Here is a 21,023-nt window from a genome sequence, read left to right as displayed (position 1 = left end):
GTCATGGGGGAGGAGGGGCTAATCCAATATGACTGGGGTCCTTATAAGAGGAAAATGCCATGTGAAGAGAGAGGCACACAGGGATGAGGCCATGTGACAACAGAGGCAGAGACTGGAGTGAGGCAGCTGCAAGACAAGGACACCAAGGGTTGACGGCCACCACCACAGGCTGGAGGAGGCCAGGAAGGATTCCACAGAGGGAGCACAGCCCTGCCGACACCTTGATTTTGGACTTCTGGCCTCTGGAGACAATCACTTTCTGTTCTCTTAAGCCACCTGGTTTGTGGTACGTTGTTACAGCAGCCCCAGGAAGCTGATACGCTGGCCAAGTTTTGAGACTATTTACTTAGTGAAAAGTAGTATCCTCTAAGTCTGATTTTGCAATTCATTCTTCATCTCAGAAACGATGATCCTAAACCCCCAAATATGGGGCTTTCCAATCCAAAACCTAATGGACATTCATATGTAAACGACCAGATTCTCTCCTTCTTCCTACCTCACTTATCTTTGGGGCCGTTCCATGGTATTTTCCTAAAGAAAGTATCATTTTCCCAAAACAGCCCAGGGCCCCCAATTCTAAATCCTCAGACTGTGTCCGGGCAAGGGTGGTCTGGCTTGCCCCCACCTTCCTCCACCCTGGTGGGTCAGCGACTTCTGAGCCCTCCTCAGTGAAGAGACGAGACTGCCCATCCTGCAATGGATATGTCCCCCTCAGCCCGTTGCAGGGCGACAATGGCTCTGAGGTTGGTTGGTTGGTTGGTTGGTTGGTGCAATTGGGCTGCTCCTGGCTTCTCGTCCCACCTAAGCCAACAGCAGGCAGGGAAGGAGTCTTCTCCATCAAGATGGTCCCTCCCCAGTTAATGCCGTAATCAATGCCAGGACCCCGAAAGGTCCTAAGCCCCCAGACCAGCACCTTAGCAATGTGGCACCCACAACAACTCTCTCCAGAAAGGAGTGATGAAAACTCTCCTTCAGTGATCCCTGTGATGGACAAGGCACCATTCATCAACTCCTTCAACCAGACCCTTACCAAACCCTGAGCCCCCTATTGCTTTAACCAAAATGGGGGCTCCCTTTCCAAGGATGACCCATGCTCCCTAGTTGCCGTGAGCAGAGAAGAATCCCCTTCTCCTTCACTGTCTGGCTCCAAAGATGCTCAGAAGGGACAGCTGCCTTGAGCTCTGCTCTCTGGACCTCACATGACCTCTAGACCTCCCTGGACACTGACACTGGGACCCCAGACAAAGGGTTAGGCACACTTCGAGGCCCAGCCAGCAGTTCCTGGGAAGATGGGTCCATGGTTTGAAAGTGAGTGATGTGTCTGTGCTCACGTGAAGCCCCAGGGCTATGAGATGCAAAGCTCGTACAGGACTCAGCTCCTTCCATGGGTCCTCTGATCCCTGCTGAGATGGAGGCAGACCTGAATCAGAAACGATTCTGCCTGTCAGCACGGGCCGGTAGCTGATGCTGAGCTGTGAGGGCTGCAGCAGGGTTCAGGCAGAGCCTGCAGCAGGCAGCTCATTTCAGAGATGTGATATCCACAGTGATATGAGCCCAGACACTGAGGCCAATCTGCCTGGGTTCAAATCCTGCCTCCACCACTTAGCATGACCTGGAGCAGGTTATTTAACTTCTCAGAGCCTCCGTTTCCCATCCCTAAATGGAGCTAATAGCAGTACCTAAAGCAAAGGGTTGTTTTAAGGAGTAAATATATGTAATGTGCTGAAAACAACAACTAGCACACATGAGTGCTATGCTGGTGTTCAGCCCCATTGCTGTTACCGTTATTATTAATACGAGGAATCCACGAGTCAGACCTCTGCAAAGTTAACATGAAACTTTGAATAAACTGAGCAAGGTCAGGTTTTACAATGGCTTTCACCCCAGCAAGAAAGACAGAGCCCGCTAATTGCAGGCTCTAGTTGCTTGTGTGTCGCTCAAATCAAGAGACCCAAAACAGTAACCCAAAACCACAGGCCCGCTGCAAACATTACCTCCCTTTCATTCATTCATTCAACAAACTTTTACTGACTTCCTAATGTGCATCAGACCCTAGCCTGGCTCTAGGAGGAATCAAAAAACGAATCAAGCTTCAAAGACCAGCTGAGATCAGAATAAAGGTGATCTATTCATCCATCATCTATCCGTCCATCCATCTATCTGTGCATCCGTCCATCCATCTAATCTGAAATATCTACTGGCTTCCATCACATCCATAAGGACAGAGGTTGCTGTAACTCAATGGAATGATTTTGGGGTGTTAGGAAAATCCTTACGACCCTCCTTCCCCAAATCCTCTTTTACCTCCTGATTGGTGTTTGAAATTTCACTATTAACTCTTTATCCCTTAGACTTAAAAATACCTCCTGGGAGGGATAAAATGTTAAGCCATTATGAGTCATTTACACCTGAGAGTTTAAAAAAAGATCCAGTGGCAGGTGGGAGGAACGAGGATGAGCGTCCTTGGTGGGAGAGAAGGGCTGGAGCCCCAGCCTGACCTGTCTGCTAATTGTCCTGGTGCGGCTGGCTCTGTGCACCTGCGACCCCCACACTGAGAGGGCAGGGCAGTATCTCTCTTGCTCACACATGCTGGAGGTCAATAAATATTTGATGAGTGAAAAGTGAATCGATATCTTTATACTGAGACTGAGTCACACAGTGTCCCTGTGACTTTGCTCTCTGGCCCAGGAAAGTCTCTTTTGTCCATCAGGAGCCACCGGCCAGGGCCATGGGCTTGGGAACTTTCCCACTTCAGCCCATAACAGGAATGAATTGTCCCAGTGAAAATCAAGATGAATAAAGGCTTAATGAAAGTCTACAAAACATAACATTATGCCCACTTCATGCATTGTTAAATGTAGTATTCCTAAAAGTATCATAATATTTTAAGACAATCTGGGGTTTGCATTTTCTCTCTCTGCAGGGTTTCCCAAGAACACACAATGAGTGCCAAGAATTAAAGGCAGCTGTAAATTAAATGTATTACTTGTAGCCAAATCACTCCAAAGGCAAAATTACAAAAATTCCCCAAAAAAATCCCAGCATAAAATTATAGGTAGCGTGGGCACATTTTACTACATATGATATTTACTAAATAGAAAAGGATCTAGATGTAGGAATGACCCTGAACTAAAGAAGATTTTGTTTATGACGGTCACTTCCAGAGAAGAAACAAACAAACAAAACAGCTTTTTGGATTTGGGTTGTGGATCAATCCATCACTAATACTTAACAGACACTCTGAACTCCTGCCCCGGGTTCCCAGCACTGTCCCAGGACGCTCCCCTCCTCTGCCGTCACCATCCCGTTGCCAAGGACACAGGCACAGGCTCTGGTTCACGCCCAGGACCATTTGCCCACACGAGTTCCTGTGCTGGGCCTTTTTTAAAGCACCAACCAAAGCCACCCGGATGGACGAGCGCAGAAGTCCGAGTCCCTGCCCTTGGAGAATCTCCATGGAATCCATGAGGAAGGCACAGGCACACATGGCAAGTTAAACCATGGTTCTCAGCGATGCTGAGTCCCAGAAAGGCCAGCAGCACACCTGAAGGGGCTGGAGGCCTCCCCAGCACGGCCCAGTTCCCTGGGCCACCTTCAGGCACTGTCCGAACTTTCAGAAGAACTATCCCCAGCCTGTGGGACTCTCAAGCGTTCTTCTCACATGTCCCAAGAAAGCCATTTCCTTCACCATGTCTCCTGTCTCCAACTAGTAACAAATTGCCCCTCGTTCCACCCAGGCTCCATGACCCACCCAGCTCCCCACTCTACCCACAGAAATCATTCAACTGCCCATATCTGCACTTGTAACCCCCCCCAAAAAAAACAAAAACCAAAAAACAGTTGCACGTTGATTGAAATTCCCTGGCATGCGTCCAAAGCCCACAGCAGCCTACAGGTTGAGAAACTCAGAGTTGCCCAATATGATAAAAGTCCAAAGCAGTATGGGGACAACAGCCAGGTGACGGGCTCAGAGGAGGACGAGAGGTCAGGGCAGCAGGAGGGGATCCGCTGGGGGTCTTTAGCCATCGGCAGGAATTGCACCGTTCGCTGGGGAGCCGTGAGCAAGGACGTAGAGGACTGGGTGCGCACAGCCAATCGCCCGGTGCAGGGAGCGAGGGCAGATGGGCTGCGCTGGACTGTGCACGGCCGTCAACGCCGGGCTGGGCGGTCAAGGTTTTATCTTGCCAGCCCCTGCGAGTCACCAGAGGGTGTTTTAGGGAGGCGGTGACTATGCTCAGATGTATCAGGCATTTTTCCAAAGTGCAGATATGACATTTCTGGTTGGTCCTGAATGTCTGCCTTGGCCCAGCTGCCTCCTGTCGTCCACGGGGCAGTTAACCATCCAACCAAATGACACATGTGCCCACACAGGCCCTTCTCAAAGAACACAGTAATTGTCTAGACACTTTTTCTCAGTTACCCTGGCCTTGAAGCTTCCAGTCGGTGGAAGCGGGAAGACAGGAGGGCAGCATCGTCCCTGCAGAGTCCTTTTTTCACACAGGCCAGTGCCCAGCCGGGTTCCAGAGCAGCCCCACAAGGGGCTCAGGAGACGGATGGGCCTCTGCACGTGAGTTTGGGGTGAGGCTATGAGTTGGGAGGGTTTGGGGTTGACAGTCGTTTGTGTTGGGGCTGTGAGGGCCCCGCCGGTCGGGTCTGTGGGCAGGTGAGAGTTCTCTAGACGAGGTGGTCATAACCCCTTTGCAGAAAGGCGGCTGCAGCTGGGCCTGGGGGTCCCGTGGGACCCAAGCAGCCGGGTGTGAGGGAGCCGGGCTCCTAATGAGCCAGGAAGGACAAGAATCCGGTTCCTGAGTGTTTGGGCAAAACTCTTTCATCGCTGGCCAGGCCTGGGTCTGGGAGCAAGGACTGAACCTGTCGAGTGTTGGGAGAGAGCGTCAGCTTGGGGAGCCTGTTGTCACTGCCCTCTGTGTGCCGTGAATGTTCAGAGTTTCCAGACTTGGGAGCCCCCCGGCTCCCCACCAATGCACACAGACATCGGCAGGGGAGAAGGGGAGGGCAAGTTAGAGATCTCTCTTAATAAGGGTAAGAAATGGTCCTGAAGAGGGGAAATTGCCTGCAATTGGATACATGAGTTAGTCCTTCAACCACCTCCAAGCCCACATCCCCAACAGCTGCCACGGTCTTCCCAGGATGGGTGGGAGGGCCAAGGCCAAGTAGACAGAGACCCTGGATTAGCGCCCTGAGTGGGTCCTTGGAGCCACTCTGGGCACTGGCTTTTGGTTCCACTTTACCACCACGAGATTTAATTCCTGCAGTTCTCAAGGCCAAAAATCTCTTAATCACTAGGGTTAGTTTTGAAGTCTTGGGAAACCAAAGGCTAGCCCCATCATCGCACTCTCCCAGCATCTCAGCTCTGGGTCTGGGCTCAGCTCTGGTGCCTGCATTGGCTTCAAATGGAATCGGGAACAGATTTATCTGCAATGATGATAAACTTCGGTAGCACACACCTTGCATTTGCTGGGTGTCCTTCCTTATAGGGATCACAGGTTTTTCCATGTATTATCTTAGCATCTTCCAGACAGCTCTGGGAAGCAGCTGTTATGATGTTGACAGCCAGGTGACTCATGTAAGGCTGAGCTGTTTGCCCAAATTAGTCAGACTTGCAGCCAGCCTCCATTCTTATCTGGCTCCATCTGCTTTGCAAATCTCTTAAGCTTACTGTGTTTAACTTACCCATCTCTGTCATGCATCTCTTCTTAAGCATCTGCAGAGAAATCTGTAAAAAGAAAGAAACTAGTTCTTTCTTTAGTGCCATGAAAATGTTACTATAAATATTTCCCATTTTCCAGTTAGCATTTTAAAATTAAAGACCAATAAAATTGAATGTCAATTTTTGTTTTCAAAAACTCATTTTCTCGAGGCCGGCCCGGTGGCACAGTGGTTGAGTTTGCACATTTTGCTTCTCGGCGGCCCGGGGTTTGCCAGTTTGGATCCCGGGTGCAGACACGGTACCGCTTGGCAAAAGCCATGCTCTGATAGGCGTCTCATATATAAAGCAGAGGAAGATGGGCATGGATGTTAGCTCAGGGCCAGGCTTCCTTAGCAAAAAGAGGAGGATTAGCAGTAGTTATCTCAGGGCTAATCTTCCTCAAAAAAAAAAAATCATTTTCTCTCTTGTATCAGAGAATATCTTCCATTACACAGAACAAGAAGTCTAAAGGCCTGTTTTCAAGGCTTCCAGCGATGTCGTTTTTAAAATGCAGACAGTCAATCTTGCCAGTTCAGGAGTGATTCTTGGCACTTTTAAACCCAAACCTTCCTCCCTCCAGCTGATCTTCATGCTCCTTACTCAGGTAGCAGGTCCTCACACCCTTTGCAGGACGAGTGGCTGCCAGGACCACAGGCTTTTCCCTGGGTGGCCAACAGCAGCAATGCACAGGGAATTTTCCACTGGGGGTCATCTGCTGGGAGGGTGCCCAAGACTCGCCCTAAGAGAGCCTCTGTTGCAGAGTGACTCTGTGAAAGGAAAGAAGGGAGAAGCTGGGACTCAGGACCTTGTCTGCTTCTCTCCCCGGGGGCTGAGCCCTGCCGGAGAGCAAGGAGGCCTCAAGCAAAGTCTCTAGGGTGAAGAAGCAGGCCACCCAGAGGCGGCTGTTCCCTCCAGACCCAGAGGCGGCTGTTCCCTCCAGACTTGGATGCTCACACCCACGCCCACGCACCTACAGCCTCCCTGGAACAAGAGAGAAATGAAAACTGAGGTTTCGAACACCAGGTCTGTTTCCACTGGCGGCCGTTCTGGGGCACAGGAGACCAGCCATAGCTTTGTTTTCAAAAGGCTCCTCCTTGGCAGCTATTTACAGAGGCATCTGGGCTACACTTAAATGAAGAAAAAATAAACATATGAAACCATATTTTTTATTCTGCAGAACACTGCAAAAGTGTCTCCTATTCCTTTCAACATTTAAACTAGATGCACTCATTGGTTTAGGGGAGGAAAAGTCCCAGTGTCTAGTTCCTGGGTCTGTCCTTAACCGGCAGGGCAGGCTTCACGGGCCCGCACCCTGTGGGGTCCCGTAGGACCCTAAGCTCAGAGGGCCCTGCGATTGGGTGAATGCGCTGTGGTCGCCACTTTGAAATTCTTAACTTCTGAAGAAGGAGCCCCACATTTTCATTTTGCACCAGGTTCTGCAAATTATGTAACCAATCCTGAGAGCAAGGGTAACCAACAGCACCATGTACCCTTCAGAGAAAATGCACGATGTGGCCCTGTGCATATGTGTGAAGACTAAGCTGGAAACACCTCGCTATTTCATCCACAGGGCCTTTGCTTTTACAAGGACTTCTGCTACCCGAAATCTCATACCTCACACAATTAATTCTAAACTTCTTAAATGTTTTAAAAACACGTACATCAAAGTAGCACTGGCCTCCCCCCGAGGACTGACCTGGTCATGTTCTTTTTTTGTTGTTTTCTTTTAAAGATTTGATTTTTCCTTCTTCTCCCCAAAGCCCTTAGCTGTGCATTTTTAGTTGTAGGTTCTTCTAGTTGTGGCATGCAGGACGCCTCCTCAGCATGGCCTCATGAGCAGTGCCATGTCCATGCCCAGGATCCGAACTGGCGAAACCCTAGGATGCCGAAGCGAAGCGTGCAAACTTAACCACTCATCCATGGGGCCGGCCCCTACCTGGTCATGGTCTTATACTGCGAGTATCACTGTGGGGGCCACGGCCAGGAGGGGTTTTGTTTTCAGGGGCCATCCAGGAAAATATCAATGCCTGCAGGGTAACTTCTTGGCCAAGATTAACACATGAGGTGGGCCGAGTGCCCAAGAGGGGCTGGGGTCCCAGAAAGAGGACATGGCTGGTAAGAACAGGCTTCTGGGGAGGGCGCTGGAGGGCAGGAGCCAGATGGCAGAGGGGTGAATAGGGAAATTGCCTCTTTCTAGGTGCTTGGCTGTCAAAGAAGAAGAATGGGGGTAGGTGGGGCTTGGGGTCAAGGAAGGGCAAAGTATGGGACTCACACAGGTAGGACGTGTGAATGGAGAAGGGGATCTGAGGCAGACACAGTGTGAGGGCAAAGGCTTACAGGGAGAGCCGAAAACACTCTGGGGACAGTGAGAAGACCAGTCTGGGCACAAGTGTCCCCACATTGGGAGAGCCCAGAGAAGGCCCAGAGTCAACAGGCAGAGCCCGTGAGTGGAACAGACATTTGTACTGTGACTCTGCTAAAGAGTTTCAAACTCTTTTAAGGCTCCTGGTAGGACCTTCCCAAGTCACATCAATGAGGACAGTGGTTCTCAAACCTAGCTGCCCATCCAAATCACCTGGGGGCAGGGCTCAACAGTGCCCATGTGTGGACCCCACCCCAATCAATGGATCATCCTCCCAGGGGTGGCCAGGGCATCGGATCTTTTTAAAGCTCTCCAAGTGATGCTGACACATTGCAGGGTGGAGAGCCACTGGATTCAGGTTACTGTACTTGGCTGGAAGGCGCAGAGTTGGGGGAGCAGGAGGGTGAAACCAGAGCAGAGCAGCCTCCAGCCTGGGTGAGGGCCAGCTACCTCTCCCCACCCACACACCAGGAAGCTCCCTTCCCGCAGAGACTGGCCCCGCAAGGATGAGTGAAAGAGGAGAAGGAGAAAAGCAAAGAACTTAAATCGTAATTTATTTCATCTGTCGAGTTATCTGGGGTCACACATCCAAGAATGCGGTCTGTGCATTTCCCGGCGCAGTTCAGATATCATTTCCCCACCCCCAGTGTCTTGGATCCTATCCTCCAAAGTGCAAAGCCATAGTCCTTCGTTAGCCTCTCGCTCTACAGAGAAGTACAGGTGTCAGATAATGAGGAAAGAGGGGTGGCTTATGAAAAAAGAAATTGAAAGCTAAATTCTAGGAACAATATGTTTTTCACATGGCAATCCAGTGAATAAAAGACATAAAGAGCAGAACTAAGACCTATGCCAAGATTTGCTTGACCATGAGCAAGCAGAGTACTTAGTAGACATGCACACTTCTGTGCCGGTCCTCTTTCCAGCCCTGTTTCTCTTTCTCTCACCTTCACAGGCAGAAATTAAGTCAACAATCAGGGAAATGAAACCTCAAAAACAATGGTGAAACAATCAGATTACAGATTGTCCTAAGTAATTCGCGGTGGCTCTATGTCCACGGGTGGTCCTTCCCACCAGCTTCTCCACCTCCTCTCCTACCAGCCTTTTATTCCACCCTCCCCGGTGGTCCCGGCCTTGCCATGGTCTTACTCTACTGCTTGCCATTACCCACCATCATCGCAGTGATGAGCGTGCCAGTCTCCAGCCACCACCACCTGTCCTTCCTGCTCATTCCTTCATGTCCTCACTTCCCCCCTTCCCAGTGTCAATTCCACCATCCACCGTGAGACTCACTCCTCTGTATACACACTCATCTCCTTTCATCATTTTCTCCTATAAAAGTCCCAACTGAATTCAGTCCAGCCCTTTGTCCTCTTGGGGCCCACACAGTGCTGCCGACTGTGCTGGAGAAGGCAGCTGATGGTCTCGTTGTACCCTCGTGACCACTTGCCTCCCACAGGCACCTGCTGCTGACCTTGTCTGAGTCCAAACGTGCTGCTGCTGTCCTACGTGCCCAGGAAAGCCCTTCTCTCTCTACCCACACCTCCAACACCTCCTTCCCCATCCTCCTTCCCAACACATCATCGTGCTTCCTATTTCCCTGAGGATACTGGAGCAATCTGAGCACACCCACAGGTGCCCACTGCCACATGTCCAGGCTCCCTGCATTGGCCTCCCTCCTGTCCTGGAATGAACAGTCTGCACTTGGTCTGAGCCAACCTCTCTAGTTGCATCCCAGAGTCCCTACTGTCCTCCATTCAAGAACATCTCTACCACATCACCAATGTCTCCCTTCTTACTGGATCATCTCCAAAGGCCCTCAAACATGCTTCTCATCTTCAACAAATAACAAAACAGGACAAAAATCCTCCCTTGACCGGACATCCCACTGGCAACGGTTCCTAACTTTTTTGTTGGTTTTTTTTACTGATGTTGCTGTTTACTGGACTGGTTGTTTGTTTTGTGCTGGGTCCCTTTGGCAATCTATTGAAGTCTTATGTATCTCGTCTCCAAACAATGCTTTTAAGTGTATAAACTAGTACACAGGATTATAAAGGAAGCCAATTGCCTTGAAATACAGTTAAAATATTTTAAAACTATTTTGTTCATAGTAATTTATGTGTTCCTGTATTAATGGATTATATTACAAGACCTAGCAGGGGTCTTATAACTACAGTCATTTTGAAATCATAACAAAGGCAAATGGTCTGTCCAGGTATCTGCAACACCTGTAATGCAATACCATCTCTCCGTGATTTCTATCGGTGATGAAGTTCTAGGCGCTGGTAACATTGCTGTAGATGGCTGCCCCTATTCATAATACAAGGAAATGCTAATTTTCAGTGAGAGGATGATGAAATAAAACATGCAACTTCTTTTTCCCACCCAAGTTGACAGGTACCCTGAATTAGATGGGCCCTGGACCCCAGATTAAGAACTCCCATCCTACAACAGTTGCCTCATTTCCTGGTTCCCCTTGATGGTCCAAGTCCTTGAAAGAATTCTCTGGGCTCATGTACCCCTGTCCTGATTCTCTCTTGAACCCATTCCAATCACTCCACCGAAACTATGCTTATCAAGGTCTCCACTTGCCTTCATCTTGCTAAATCCAATGATCATTTCTCAGTACTCAGATTACTTATTTATCTGATGTCTTGACACAGTGGATCACTCTCTCCAACTTGGAACTCTGTCCTCACTCACCCCTCTCCCTCTGGGTTGCCTCCTTTCATCCCCCAGCAACTCCATATGCCCCATGGCTGGTTCCTCCTCATCACTCCAATCTTTGATGTTGGAGGGTTGCTGGAGTCACCGGTCAGGCTCCTGCTCTTCCCTGTCTATACCCACTTCCTAAGGGTTCTCATCCAGTCTCACGGTTTTCAATCCCATGTCAATGCTGTTGAGTCCCAAATAGACTTCTCCAGTTCAGTCCCCTCTCTGAACTCTGCACTCACATATCCAACCATTGGTATCCCCACCTGGGTGGTGACAGCCATCTTAAACTCAACACATCCACAGCAAACTCTTCTTTTCTGCCCTTCACCCTCCAAACCCAGATCTTCCCCCCACCCCCCACCACTGTCTTCATACCCTCAATAAATGGCAACTGCATTCTTCCAGTTGCCCAAGACAGAAACCTTAGGGCTGTTTTTGACACCTGTCTCTCACAGCCACAGCTAAACCATCAGCAGACCCTGCCAGTCTCACTTCAAATGTTTCTAGAAACCAACCTCTCCTCAGCACCCACGTTTGTCATTGCCAGCATCTCTTACCTGGATGATCACAAGAGTCTCCTATTTGTTCTCCCTGATTCAGCCCGTGTGTGACCTCGGACAAGTTACTTAACCTCTCTAAGCCTCAGTTTCTCCATCTGTAAATGAGGACAACAACATGCACATTATAGATTTGTTAAAGGATTAACTAAGTCCCTACCAAAGGAAGCACTTAGCACATATCTGACATATCGTAAACATGCAGTAAATTCAGCTGTGATTGTTTTTACTCTTATCATTAATAACTAACAGCTTCTGTGCACCCGGGCTCAAAAGGCTAAATTTACAGAGAATGAGCATTAAACATCCCTTTTAACTGCTTCTTAGTTAGCATTAGCAAATTTTGTCTTAGGTTTTCATTTGACACCACATTTTTAATCACCGCAATATAGTCCCAGTTCAGTGCTCAAATAAATCATTTTCACAGGCTTAGAAAATTCCGAGAAGAGTTATCTTATTCATGGAGGTTTCCAGCCCAGCTGGGACAATGTCCTGCTGCTTGTTTTCATTTCTGCTTTGATGGAAGACCCAAAGGGAGGCCCCACTGAGCTCAACTGGATTTCCAAGGGAGAGCCTGGGCAGCTGTCTGAGTCATCTTATCCAAACTTGGCCTGCACCCCAAATTTGGGTTTTTATGGTCTATGAAACCAAGACCTGTTGATTTAAGAAAACCAGACATCTAGCCTGAAAAGGCCAGCCCACCCAATTACATACAGACTGGAGAACTGAGCCCCCCAGACTCTTTGAGGAATCAATGGATTCATACACTTTTCCAATCTGGAGAAGCCAAGTCATTTGATCGCCGTATGGGTTGCTTACTATAGTTGGCACTTGTTCTTGAGTTTTCGCAAGGACAGAGGGCCTTCCAAATTCTTCCTTCTCCATGTCCTCTAACCTCCCCCTGGATTCTGTCCTCCACACTTTGGGACATGAAGCTAACCACTGCTTTGTTGTTTTCCACAACAGATGCAAAGCCACTATACTGTTCTCAGTGCCTGTTCTGGAAGGGGACCGACTTGCCCTATTCAGACATGAGTGCTTTTTTCACATGAGTAACTCCCCATGCTGCCATTCAGCTAGTGCCCGTCTTGGTTCCCTAGGGATGCCATAAGAAAGTACCACAAACTAGGTGGCTTCAAACAACAGAAACTTATTCTCTCCCAGTTCTGGAGGCCAGAAGGCTGAAGTCAAGGCGTTGGCAGGGTTGGTTCCTGCTGAAGCCTCTGAGGGAGGCTCTGTTCCGTGCCTCTCTCCTAGCCTCTGGCGGTTGCTGGAAATCCTTGGCATTCCTTGGCTTGTAGATGCATCACTCCAATCTCTGCCTCCGTCTTCACATGCCATCTTCCTTATTTCTCTGTTTTCACATGGCCATCTTCTTATAAAGACACCAGGCTTACTGGTTAGGGGCCTACCATACTCCAACATAACCTCATCTTAATTAATCACGTTTGCAACCACCCTATTTCCAAATAAGGTCACGTTCTGAGGTGCTCGGGGTTAGGACGTGAACATATTATTTTGGAGAGACACAATTTAATCCACAACATCCCTTATAGAAAGCTTTCCCATAGAACATCTTAGCTATTAGTCATCTAAACATCATTTAAGACTTCAGAAAATATCCTTATAACTCATGTTTTTTCACTTTTCTAATATTTCTCTTGTATAGCAAGTTTTTAGTCACCTGTACCTTGACAAATGAAAACAATAACACAGCAAATCTACGCTGCTGTCTTGTCAGGGAAAACGGCTATGCAAAGGCACCAGTGTATTTTAGTAAATGAAACTGAATAATTTCATTTTAAAATGTGTGATCTACGGCATTGTTAATGCATTCTAATGAAATTTGGTGAGTTGAAATTAGAGAAATAATGCCTCCTGGGAAATGGTTTAGAATTCTTATGGCCGTGGTAACTTAAACTTGTATTTTTCACTAAACCAATAGCTTGTGCAATCTTGCTGAGTTGAAAATGGCCTCTGCCATTATTTAACCAAATACCGTGACTTTCATTTGTAATAACACAGGCTTTTCCCACAACCAGTTCTTGTTCTGAAAAATAGATTTTTCTTTACTCATCCAAAAGAGAGGGGAAACATTTAACCTATAAATTGTCATTTCTATATGACTTGGGCAAGATATTTCACATTGGTCTTTCTGAATAAGACCAGCAAGCCCTAACCATCAAGGTAGGAATAAGTTGGCCACATAATCATTCTGTCTCTGCCTCTCAGAAAGACTGAGTTTCTTCTGCACTGGGTGTAGACAGCATAGAAGTTCTCATAAATTTAAAATACAGATGCCTGCCAGTCTGGAAATAACCCAGGGAAAGTTACAGAAAGTTTGGAATAGTAAAGAAGGAAACTTCATTTTTAGAGCCAAAAAACCCACAGTTTTTAGGATGCTAAATGAATATGAAATGGTTTTTCCAAGGTATTACTTGATGACTTTTCATAATTCTTATATATTTGTGTAAGACGGACTAAAATAGTGCCTCCAGAGTATACCTAAGCTTCTAGGAAAGAGGTCCATTTGCTTTGTACATTATTAAGAAATACAGTATCCAGTAAGTATTTAGGAAATGCCAATTGGAGTTATTTCATTCTGATATAGCATAAAAGTCATTTTCTTTTCTCATGTTGGGTATTTTTGCTAATTTATCTCATTTAGGTAAATCCAAATCTACCTTGCATTTATTCTTAGTTTCCAAATTCTAGCATTTATTAAATATCTACACAATAATGAAGAGGCAGTCTGGTTGGGGTGACAGCAAGGACTGACAGTTTTTTGAAATAGACATTATTCTTTTTCTTCTTCTTCTTTTTCTCCCCAAAGCCCCCCAGTGCATACTTGTATATTCTGGTTTTCTAGTTGTGGGTCCTTCTGGTTGTGGCATGTGGGACGCCGCCTCAGCATGGCCTGATGGGCAGTGCCATGTCCATGCCCAGGATCCGAACTGGTGAAACCCTGGGCTGCCGAAGTGGAGCGCACGAACTCAGCCCCCTCAACCCCGGGGCCAGCCCCAAAACAGACATATTCTTAAATTGCTGACCATCTAAGCTGAGGCAACTCTGCATTCTTTCAAGGTCCAAGGACCATGTCCGTTTAAAGGCAGCTCTTCATTTTCCTGAGAAAGCTCTAGGAAGCAGAGTTTTAAGCTGTCTTCACAATGGCGCCCACACCACTTCAGCAGCCCTGGGGGCAGACGTGTGTGCCCTGGCCCATTGCCAAGTGCTCCAAATCTGCTCTGACTGCAGGGTAGTCAGAAGCTGAAAAGAGGCTCGAATGGCCAAATCGTCTGACTCTTCACCCAAACAAGAGTGCCCCGGGTGGTTCTGGGTAAAGAAACTTCTAACACGCCTGGCTCGAGCCCTGCTTCCCCACGTACAACCTGGACCGCTCCCACCCCGGGTCTGACATTTCCTTCAGCACTGTGGGTGGAAAAGAGCAAAGGAGCTATGTGTCCACAGGAAAGCTATTCATCGTAGGGGCCCAGGGACACTGAACAGTGAGAAAGCAGGAGCAGAGGCTAGGCCAATAATACATCTGTCCCTTGTCCTGGCCAGGCTATCCCCACTGGCCACCGCTGTTGAAATGATACCTAATTCAAAAACAAAGCTCCAGAGTTGACACAGCTGGGGTCCAGGTGGGCTGGGAGGTGAACTCGCTGGAGAGAGCTCTACCATGTGCTATAGATTCCTGCCTTTTAAAAAAATTATTATTCTTTCCTTTAAAAAGAATATAGCTCACAGACAACAGAGGAAGGAGACAACATAAAAGTTTATATGAAAAAAAAGAAACCCTTGCCTTTCAGATCGGGTGCTCATAAACCCAGATCCAGTTGGAGGGGCTGACAGCAGCTTGGGTGTTTTTCGCAGCTGCCCTTCGCAGATTTTCACATTGCTTTACAGCCCTGGGGTTTTCTGAGACTCTGTTGGGGGCAAATCAGAGCGTCCTGTTGGCACTCCTCTTTGTGCTCATTCACTCCTCTCGAAAATCAAACTGTCTTTTTTTATAGCAACCCCATCACATTGTTGCTCCATTAAACTTTCAAGGGACTTGCATCCTCTAAGTCCACTTGCCGAAGGGGTTTGACTTCAAGTTGCCTCTTGGGAAAGTGGGGGGAGGATGTCATAGTCAAATAAGTTTAGGAAATGCTGCACAGGAGACTTTTCTGGATGCACATTTGCATATTACCAGCAACCAGAAGTCCTACAGTTACTAGCTTTTCACAAACCTACCTAGCATTTATATCTTCCACACCAGGCAGCCTGCAAATGCAGCCTTTCAAGAAGCATTCCGTGGCAAACACTGCCCTAAATCCTGCTTGCACAGGCAACTAAGCCACCTACTGCCCACCCAGGAGGGTGCTTTGAGGGCTCCGTGAACCCAAAGGCAGGACCCAACATGTATTCCTGGAATGCCTCATCTCGTCACATTCAGCCCCACCCACTCAGCCTGTCAAGGTCTTTTTGGAACTTGATTTTTAGAACCATATTTGTCTTGGACTCACAGCTCTCTAGCAAATGTTTCCACAAGTACACATGTCTGCAGGAAAAGGGGCGCCCATAGGTGAAGCCACCTGCAGGCCTTCAGCACGGCCAGTGGAGCCCCACACGCACTGCATCCTTCTGGGAGGCCATGCCGGGGCAAGTTCCTTCCAGAGCATCAGGGATGAGTTTTATGTGGTTTCCAAGGAGATGCGTTCCTTTGACGTTGTTTTTCCATCCACTGGCCCCAAAGTGAAAAGTGGTTGTTGGGAAGGTGAATTATGACCTGATGCCAGTAGCAGCTGCTGGAAACTACAGGGGAAGGGGGTTGGGGGGGCCAGTGTCTGGGAGTCGGGGGCTCATTAACACTCACTTCTTAAATTAGCAAATCCTTCCAGCACAAGTTTAAAAATAGCAACCTAATGGTTTCTAAAATTAGCAGTCACTGCTCTCCATAAATATTTAGACCTCCAATAAACCTCTGGTCCACTTCCCTAGACTAACGGGGTCAAGCAGCCCTGGCCCCTACGCCGCATTCTTTAGGATCAGGATACTTAATGATTGACCTTGACAAGCAAGAGCTGTGAGAAGCCTCAGAATGCCCTGGACCAGGGACAGCCCGGGCAGCCGTCAGCCTGGGGGCAGCCTCAAGCAGGACTGGATGGATCTCAGAGCCATTTGGAGAAATCGGCAGCCTCCTGGCTACCTGGAGAAACCGACCGTGCTGGTTTGCCTGGGACTGTCCCAGTTTCAGCACTGCCAAGTCCCCAGTGCTGTGCAACCTCTCAGTCCTCAGCACACGGGGACACTTGGCCACCCTGGCTACCTGAACCATTGCAAAGGGATCCAGGCCAGTGTTCTGAGACGTCTTCAGGGAGGAGAGTCCACTCTCCAGAAAACATTGATGACAGCACTACTACGCCCTCCCTCTAACTTCAGTCCTACCTGCTTGAGAAAGACAGAGTGTGAAGGAGGAATTAAACCACGGAAAATACTAGTGAGCCTAGGCATGGAACTTTCATCCCCTGCACTCAGTTTCCCCATCTGTAACACAGGGATGGTGACAGTCCCCACTTTACTGGGTTATTGTGGGGAATACACCGGGCAGCATATGTCAGTGCTTGGCCCCTGGCATCGCTCAGGCCTGATAAATTGGGCTCTCGGTGTCAGCTCGTCTCAGATGCCCGGTGCATCCAGTAGGTCGGTGGCAGGTGCTCTGGCCCCAAACATCAGAGCGGTCCTCCTGTGAGCCCTGCCTTCTCCCCGACAGTGACCCCAGGACAGCCAGTCCCTCCCTTCCCTGGGCAGCAGGGACTGTGCGGGTCTCCCTAGCACCTGCACAGAGTGAGTGCTTACTGAGCAGGGGAAAGAAGACTTCATGCGGAGTCTAAAGCCAGCATTGTGACAAGATGCATGAGGCCAATCAGCATGCAGCGTGCATGAAGAGAACTGGGTCCTGAGCAAATAATCATTTAAAACATCAGCAAAAACCCTAACCTCGACCACCCCCTCCCCCCCAAGACCACTGCACGTCCTGTCCAGCACCAGGTTGTCACCTAGTTTTGTTTGTTTGTTAACCAGGACAGAACTAAGGATTACCTCCTACAACGCTAAGACATTCAAGCCCTGTGTATATTTTTAAATCCAGTGAGACGATCATGCAGGCCCCCAGTGGAAGCATCACTTGCTTTTACTAACCAAACCCTTCCTCGTGATTTCATAGCGGATTTCTTTACAACAGACCCAGGATTAAAGACAAGAAGGCCTGGGGGCCCCTGAAGACATCACCATGAGCATCCGTGTTGCGAGGGAGACGCCCTGCCAGTGCAGGTTTTGCTCCCTGCAGCCTTCCCACACTTAATTGCAGAACATTCCTCTGCAGCCTACTGAATTCTTCGCTGGTTTGGGAAACTGAAGTGACTTGTCATCAGTAGAAAAGGCTCCCTTTTCTCCCTTCAGAACGAGAAGATGCTTTGGGGCAATGAAGTCCAGCTCTCTCGTTTTAAACAGGAGGAGCTGAGCCCCAGAGAGGGGCCCCCAGTCACCCAGCAGGTGGGGGCGGCACCATGCCCAGGATGCCTGATTCTCTGTTTTTTGCTCCTTATCCTGCCCCAGGCAGGAGAGAGGAGCTAGTGGTGTCCACTCAGGTATTTCTGCTCTCCCTCTCTCCCTTCCATCCTTCCTCCCTTCCTCCTGTCATTTTCCCTGCCTCCCACCTCCCTCCCTCACTGCCTCTCTCCATCCTCCCTCTTAATATTTCCCCTATATGCCTGGCACTACATAGGTCTGGGGTCTTTGCCCCTAAAAAGTGTTCTGGATTTTGCCATAGTTAGAATTTTTTAAAATCTCTGCAATAGCTCCGAGTTCCCATTTCCCTGAAAGCCAGTGGCAGCCTTTGATTTGCAACAAGCTCACCCTTCTGCAGAGCAGCATGAGGGGAGGCACCCTGCCCAGAGGCGGAGGGTGGTTGGTTTGTGGTCCTGGTCGCAGCACCTAAGGAGCTGGTGACCTTGGTCATTCCTGCCCCCTGGCATCAGTGGACAATCTCTAAGTTCACATCCAGCTCTGGGATTCTGGAAGGCAGCATCTGACCTGCCTATGAGGGTAAACCTCTCCCTAGCTCAGCGCATAGGGAAGTTGCCCACATTCAGAAAACATTTCATGCTGACAGGCAGTCTACATCTATTTCGTAAGTCTTAGGGGCACACAGTTTAACACTTGTCAGTCCGTTTGTTGATTTCACAATTGAACCCATGACTGACCAGACAGAAGGAAATGAGATTCAAAGGCAACAGAAATGTTTGAGGGCAGACATAAGGTAGAACTTCCCACGCAGTTGGTAAGTGCTGAGAGATGGGAATGCGGGCTCTGGAGTGTCCTTCCCTGGGGTCCTTAAGAAGGGCAGGCCAGCCAGATTTCTGCACATCCCTTCTAGTTCTAGCCTTCCAGGGAAAGTGTCTTAGACAAGCAGCTTATTCTTTCACCCCATGAAGTCTCCGAAACTATTTTAAAAAGTATGTTAATTGTGGTACCAACTGCCTATGGAAAACTCAGTTTCAGTGGCAGAAATAAATGCATTGAGATAATATTTAACCCATTTCCTTTCTCTTCCTGCCCCGCCTCCCCGGTTCATTAGGACTCCAGCAGGTGCCTGAGTGAGCGCGGCAGCCGGCCTGCGGGGCCATGGCCAACACGGCCGTGCAGCTCCTGGGCTTCGTGCTCAGCTTCCTGGGCCTGGTGGGCACGCTGATCACCACCATCCTGCCGCACTGGCGCAGGACGGCGCACGTGGGCACCAACATCCTGACGGCCGTGTCCTACCTGAAGGGGCTGTGGATGGAGTGCGTGTGGCACAGCACGGGCATCTACCAGTGCCAGATCTACCGCTCGCTGCTGGCGCTGCCCCGCGACCTGCAGGCGGCCCGGGCGCTCATGGTCATCTCCTGCCTGCTGTCGGGCGTGGCCTGCGCCTGCGCCGTGGTGGGCATGAAGTGCACGCGCTGCGCCAAGGGCACGCCCGCCAAGACCACCTTCGCGGTGCTGGGTGGCGCGCTCTTCATCCTGGCCGGCCTCCTCTGCATGGTGGCCGTCTCCTGGACCACCAACGACGTGGTGCAGAACTTCTACAACCCGCTGCTGCCCAGCGGCATGAAGTTCGAGATCGGGCAGGCCCTGTACCTCGGCTTCATCTCCTCGTCCCTCTCGCTCATCGGCGGCACGCTGCTCTGCCTGTCCTGCCAGGACGAGGCGCCCTCCAGGCTCCACCAGGCCCAGCCCAGGGCCGCAGCGGCCACGGCGCCCGCCTACCGGCCACCCGACGCCTACAAGGACAACCGGGCCCCCTCGGTCACCTCGGCCTCGCACAGCGGGTACAGGCTGAACGACTACGTGTGAGTTCCCAGGGCCTGGCCCTCCCTGAGCCCCGAAAGGCGCCAGGACCCAGACTGCCCCCTGCTGCAGGGGTCCCGTGGCACTCAGTTTACTTTTGGGCTGCTTTTGGTCCAAAGGAATAATGTGAACATGAGGAGATGGAGGGAAACGTGAACAGGGAAAGAGGGAAAAAGAAGAGAAAAGCTCTATATACCAAAGACTAAAACAAAGAAAATCCTTTCTGTTTTTGTATTTATTACTATATGTATTTATGTGGGTGATTTAATTAAAAAGTGACTTGGGGGGGTTGGTCAGTGGGGTTTGTTTGCGATACAGGAATAAACCTTTTGATGTGGTTGTTTATGAAATAGCGTTCGTTTCTGTTTCCAGACTCTTATTCTGTCTGCTAAAGGTGCTGGTAACCATAGCACATTGTCGAGGTTCGGCGTCACAAGGCAATGGGGACGCTCCGGGAGTGACCACGACCCACGCGTGCCGGGAAAATCAGAGGAGGGCCGGGCTTGAGCAACACCCACTAAACACAGTTATGGTATCCTGGCTTAAAGCCAGAGGCAGGGCGGAAGTACAGGGCAGGGCGGACGTACAGGGCTTCCTTGGGAAAAAGATAATTGCCATAAATCAGAAAGTAGAAACAATGTCATTTTCTGCCGCTGAGCAGTAGGCTCTCACTAGCAAGAAAGCAAAAGTCAGAAGAAAAAAAAGACGACGCAGACCGTGCCTGGTGGCTTGACTCTCCAGGCATTGGCAGGAAGCCCAGTTGGAAGCACTGCTCGCTCCGGTGGGCCGAGGCAGGACGTCGCTGCCTTCTTGTCTCGGGACACGACATGATGGCAGCTGCCAACTGAGCAGGTAGGAGAGTCTGTCGACTGTTCCTTTAGCTGGAAAGATGGGCTGGGAGGGCTGGATGATGTCCACACTTTAAGAACACTGATGATGCTCTCTGGCTGTGATCTAAGTCACACGATCAGAGAGCTGTAAGTGGTCTCACACACCCACAGCCCACCACTAGCCCAGGGAGCTTGGTCCTGTGCTATATCCGTCCATTTCACAGTCTTGCCCATGATGTGCTCTCATGGTGTCCTGCTCCTGCCTTTGTCCTGAACCTCAGGCTCTGAACGTGGGGGCAAATACCCTGCTCTGTGGAGGACTGAGCCTGAGACTGACTCACAGAGCGGCTGTTACACAAAATCCCTCCATTCTCAATGGGTCTTGGAGTAAGGCCACCAGGGCTCCAGCCATCACTGTCTGCAAGGAAGAGAGTCACCGTGGGTCAGTGGCAGACATGGATCCAGCGGGCCAGGCTTGC

At 49.6% G+C, this 21,023-nt stretch overlaps 1 protein-coding gene and 1 long non-coding RNA gene across 3 annotated transcripts; one reads left to right on the top strand and one right to left on the bottom strand.

The window, feature by feature from the left end:
- Window positions 1-3,431: 3,431 nt before the first annotated feature.
- CLDN14 (claudin 14) lies at window positions 3,432-20,074 on the top strand. 2 transcript variants are annotated; one of them, XM_070488842.1, is made up of 2 exons: window positions 3,432-4,578; window positions 18,963-20,074. In XM_070488842.1, the coding sequence occupies exon 2, from the start codon at window positions 19,010-19,012 to the stop codon at window positions 19,718-19,720; it is 711 nt and encodes a 236-aa protein (XP_070344943.1). In that variant the 5' UTR covers window positions 3,432-4,578; window positions 18,963-19,009; the 3' UTR covers window positions 19,721-20,074. The 2 variants fall into 2 exon arrangements, with proteins under 2 accessions (XP_070344943.1, XP_014697080.1); XM_014841594.3 differs by having other exon boundaries at window positions 3,837-4,567; window positions 18,963-20,073.
- On the bottom strand, window positions 9,984-18,954 carry LOC139040985 (uncharacterized). Its single transcript, XR_011495405.1, has 2 exons — window positions 18,242-18,954; window positions 9,984-11,436 (listed from the first exon to the last, which is right to left on the bottom strand). It is a non-coding gene; the product is annotated as an uncharacterized lncRNA (long non-coding RNA).
- Window positions 20,075-21,023: the final 949 nt, after the last annotated feature.

Source organism: Equus asinus, chromosome 18, assembly GCF_041296235.1.
Source record: "Equus asinus isolate D_3611 breed Donkey chromosome 18, EquAss-T2T_v2, whole genome shotgun sequence".
Classification (NCBI taxonomy): Eukaryota; Metazoa; Chordata; class Mammalia; order Perissodactyla; family Equidae; genus Equus; species Equus asinus.
This window is presented reverse-complemented; position numbering and strand designations above follow the sequence as displayed.